This window comes from Corvus brachyrhynchos, unplaced genomic scaffold (genome assembly GCF_000691975.1).
Source record: "Corvus brachyrhynchos isolate BGI_N302 unplaced genomic scaffold, ASM69197v1 scaffold499, whole genome shotgun sequence".
NCBI lineage: Eukaryota > Metazoa > Chordata > Aves > Passeriformes > Corvidae > Corvus > Corvus brachyrhynchos.
Window position 1 is genome coordinate 680,175 of NW_008239771.1, and position 3,307 is coordinate 683,481.

General features: G+C 57.6%; 1 protein-coding gene across 1 annotated transcript in view; it reads right to left on the reverse strand.

Annotated features, from left to right (window-relative positions):
* The window catches only part of DMBT1 (deleted in malignant brain tumors 1), a 45,439-nt gene that overhangs the window by 24,241 nt on the left and 17,891 nt on the right, over positions 1–3,307 (reverse strand). The window contains 5 exon segments of the mRNA XM_017742917.1: positions 30–167; positions 1,714–1,755; positions 2,176–2,487; positions 2,620–2,655; positions 3,252–3,287. Of these exon segments, the coding sequence (XP_017598406.1) occupies positions 30–167; positions 1,714–1,755; positions 2,176–2,487; positions 2,620–2,655; positions 3,252–3,287 (564 nt within the window).

Here is a 3,307-nt window from a genome sequence, read left to right on the forward strand (position 1 = left end):
AGCGCCCGCCGCGGCCAGGGGCTGCCCACGCCCCACCTGCCGGCACACCACCTGGGCATCCTGCAGGTCCCACTGGTCGTCACACACCGTCCCCCACGTGCTGCCATCGTACAGCTCCACGCGGCCCTCGCAGCCGTTCCTGCCGCCCGACAGCCGCACGCTGGCCCCTGGCACACGGCACAAGGTCAGGTTTCCACCGACCCAGCTCCTGGAGCCCCAGACTTCCCAACTGTTTTGCAGATTTTGGCCCAGTGACCATGAGCTGGGGTAGTGCAGAGCCAAAGTGGCTTGGTGGGGGATTCTAACTGCGGATACACTCCAGCCATTCAGACATCAGTCTACACCTGTCCAGGCACCTGGTGGTGTCCTGTTGAAGCTTCCTGGGTGCAGAAGTCATTGATTCACGGAGGCATTTCCAGAAAAACCCTTTGCAGCCCTTGAGAATGAATCAACCTCTTTGGGGGACCACTCATGTAGCCTGGAGTAGTCATGGGAAGAGGGGACCAGCAGCCTTGCACTGAGCAGGATCAGCCCCATTGGACTCCCCTGTTCTCTTCTTGTGCCAGGTTGGGCCTCACCGCAAAACTGGACATAAGCTGGGTGAGCAGGACTTACCTGTTGTGAGCGGCCATTGAGCAGGAGGGGTTGGCTGGGCAGCTGGAAGGAAGAAGAGGGAGTGAATGCAATGGCAGTGAATGCTTCAGTCTTGTGGCAGTGTATGGACTTGGACGTGGACATGGACATGGACATGAGAATTCATGGTGCAGGACTAAAGGGGGAAGAGAGCTTGGGTCCTGCCTTGCTCCTATCCTGATACCAGCCTGACCTGTCGCCAGTCATGCCCCATCCTCCCCAAAGAACAATCCTGCACTCCAGCTCTTTACACCCTCATTTAGTGCCTACAGCAGGAAGTGTGGAAAATCTGGTGTCCCCTCTCTGAGCAAAAATGGGGATTATTCATCACTCAGGCTTCAACCCCAGGAGGCAGAAGACACCAAGGCTCATCTCTGCCCTGGCTGTACCAGAGGAACTCAGCATGACTATTCCCAGTGGACAGACCCAGAACCCTCCTAGAATGATGCACACAAAGGCCTTGGTGTCTGCTGGCCACTCACCTGCACAGATGACACCGGCATCCTCCACATGTGCGCCTGGGGAATCCTGTGCAAACAGCCTGGGGGTACTGGGAGCTGCTCAGAGCATTGGGGGCATTTGCTGAAAAGGCCTTTCCACACACCATGATCATGGGACATCCCCTGAGGGGTACCACTCATGCACCCTGCAGATGTTTGAATCTATGGGGCCTGAGAGGGTATCCATGAGGGACTAGGCAGCTCTGCTTGATGGTTGCAAAGCAACGGCCATGACGTGGCATCAGGACAGATACCTGGGTCTTGGGCAGCCTGGCAAGCACATGGGCTTGAGGGAAGGGATTGCTCCAATCCACTTCATACTTGCTGCCCTACAGCCAGGAGCCATGGAGTGTCTGGCAGACCAGGGCTTGGACTCAGCACCATTGCACCTGCCCTTCTGCTGGGGCTCAGATCCTCCCTGGCAGAAGCCCTCAAATGACAAGACCCTTGTGGGTCATGGCAGGAAGAACCAGCAACACTGCATTGAGCAGGCTCAGCCCAGCAGGCCCCCTCTCTTCTCCTCTTGTGCCAGGATGGGGCTCCCTGTAAAACCAGGAAGATGCTGGGGGACAGGAATTACCTGTTGTGTACGGCCATTGAGCAGGAGGGGTTGGATTGGCGGCTGCAAGGAGAAAGACAGAGTGAATGAAAGAGCACTAAAGGCAGCAAGCTTGTGGCAGGGGATGGACATGGACATGGAAAGGCTAGGCTCAAGGACTAAAGCGAGGAAAGGTCATGGAGGTCCTGCCATTGACCTATCCAGACACCAGCCTGACATATCCCCAGTGCAGCCCATGCTGTGATCCCACAAACCTGCTCTTTGCAACCGCATGGAGCACCTCCACCTGTGAGACAGGTGGGCCTGCTCTGCCCTCTCTGTGCAAAAATGGGCATTTTGCATGACACGTGTTTTAGCACCAGGCAGCAGAAGACCCCAGCCTCTCCTCTCTGCCCTGGCTCTGCATGGCTGCTTCCAAAGGATGACACCTAAAACATCCGGTGTGACCTGCTGCCAAGCTGGTGGTGTCTGCTGGCCACTCACCTGCACAGATGACACCGGCATCCTCCATGTGCCCACAGTTGTGCACGCACCAGCCGTTGTGCCGGCACATCTGCAGGGAGGGTTCATCCCCACGGCACTGCACGTCGTCCAGGAAGATGCGGCCGGAGCCCAGGCCGAAGCGAGCGCTGTGCGGGGCGTCCACGGGCTGGCCACAGCCCAGCTGCCGGCACACCACCTGGGCATCCTGCAGGTCCCACTGGTCGTCACACACCGTCCCCCACGTGCTGCCGTCGTACAGCTCCACGCGGCCCTCGCAGCCGTTCCTGCCGCCCGACAGCCGCACGCTGGCCCCTGGCACACGGCACAAGGCACAAGGACGAGCTCACTCCAGCCCGGCACTCTGCTGTCCCCACAGGGGCCACTGCAACAGGGAGCCTGCGTGGCTGCTGCAAGGCCAGCGATGGGGCTGGGGGCTGGACTTACCTGTGGAATATGGCCTGGCTCTGGTGGGCACTGGAGCTATGGATGCAAGGAAGAATTTGGTGTCAATGCCAAAGGTTCCAAAGAGAGTTGGCACATGTCATGCAGCTCAGAGTAGCCCATTTTCTAGGAGCCCCTGTCCTATGACTCCTATGACATCCTGCAGAGTTCTTTCACTCCTCTGAAATGAGCATCTTGACTTCTCTGTTTCACACAGGAGCCCTGTGCATACAGAGACCTCTCCTGAATTTCAAACTATTTAAGGCAGTAGCTTTCTTTCCTGCAGCCACATCCCCATTGCCAGAGCATGTCTAGCAAATCGTTCTGGTAGTAGCCATGCAGGAATTGAGGCACTTAAGGCAGAAAGAACATGTTGCTGCTGGTTGCAGTGAGAGGCAATCCCTCTGCAAAGAGTTTCATTGAGCCAGCACTGGCTGCAGAGCTCCTGGACTCAAAGCACAGCTGCCCCATTGGCCAGCTCTTCCCCATGCTCTGTTTGCACCCTCACTTTAGTTTGTGGTGGCCTGACTGGTGAGGCCCAGGGCTGGGAGACTCCATGCAGTGCAATCAGCTCTGGGAGAGGAAGGAGATCAGGAGCAATAGGGAGAGCAGTGAGTGAGAGCGGACGGGGTTACCTGGTGTGCTGCTCTTTGCTGTGGTAGCCATTGTCCCTGCGGTGGTGTGCCCAGCG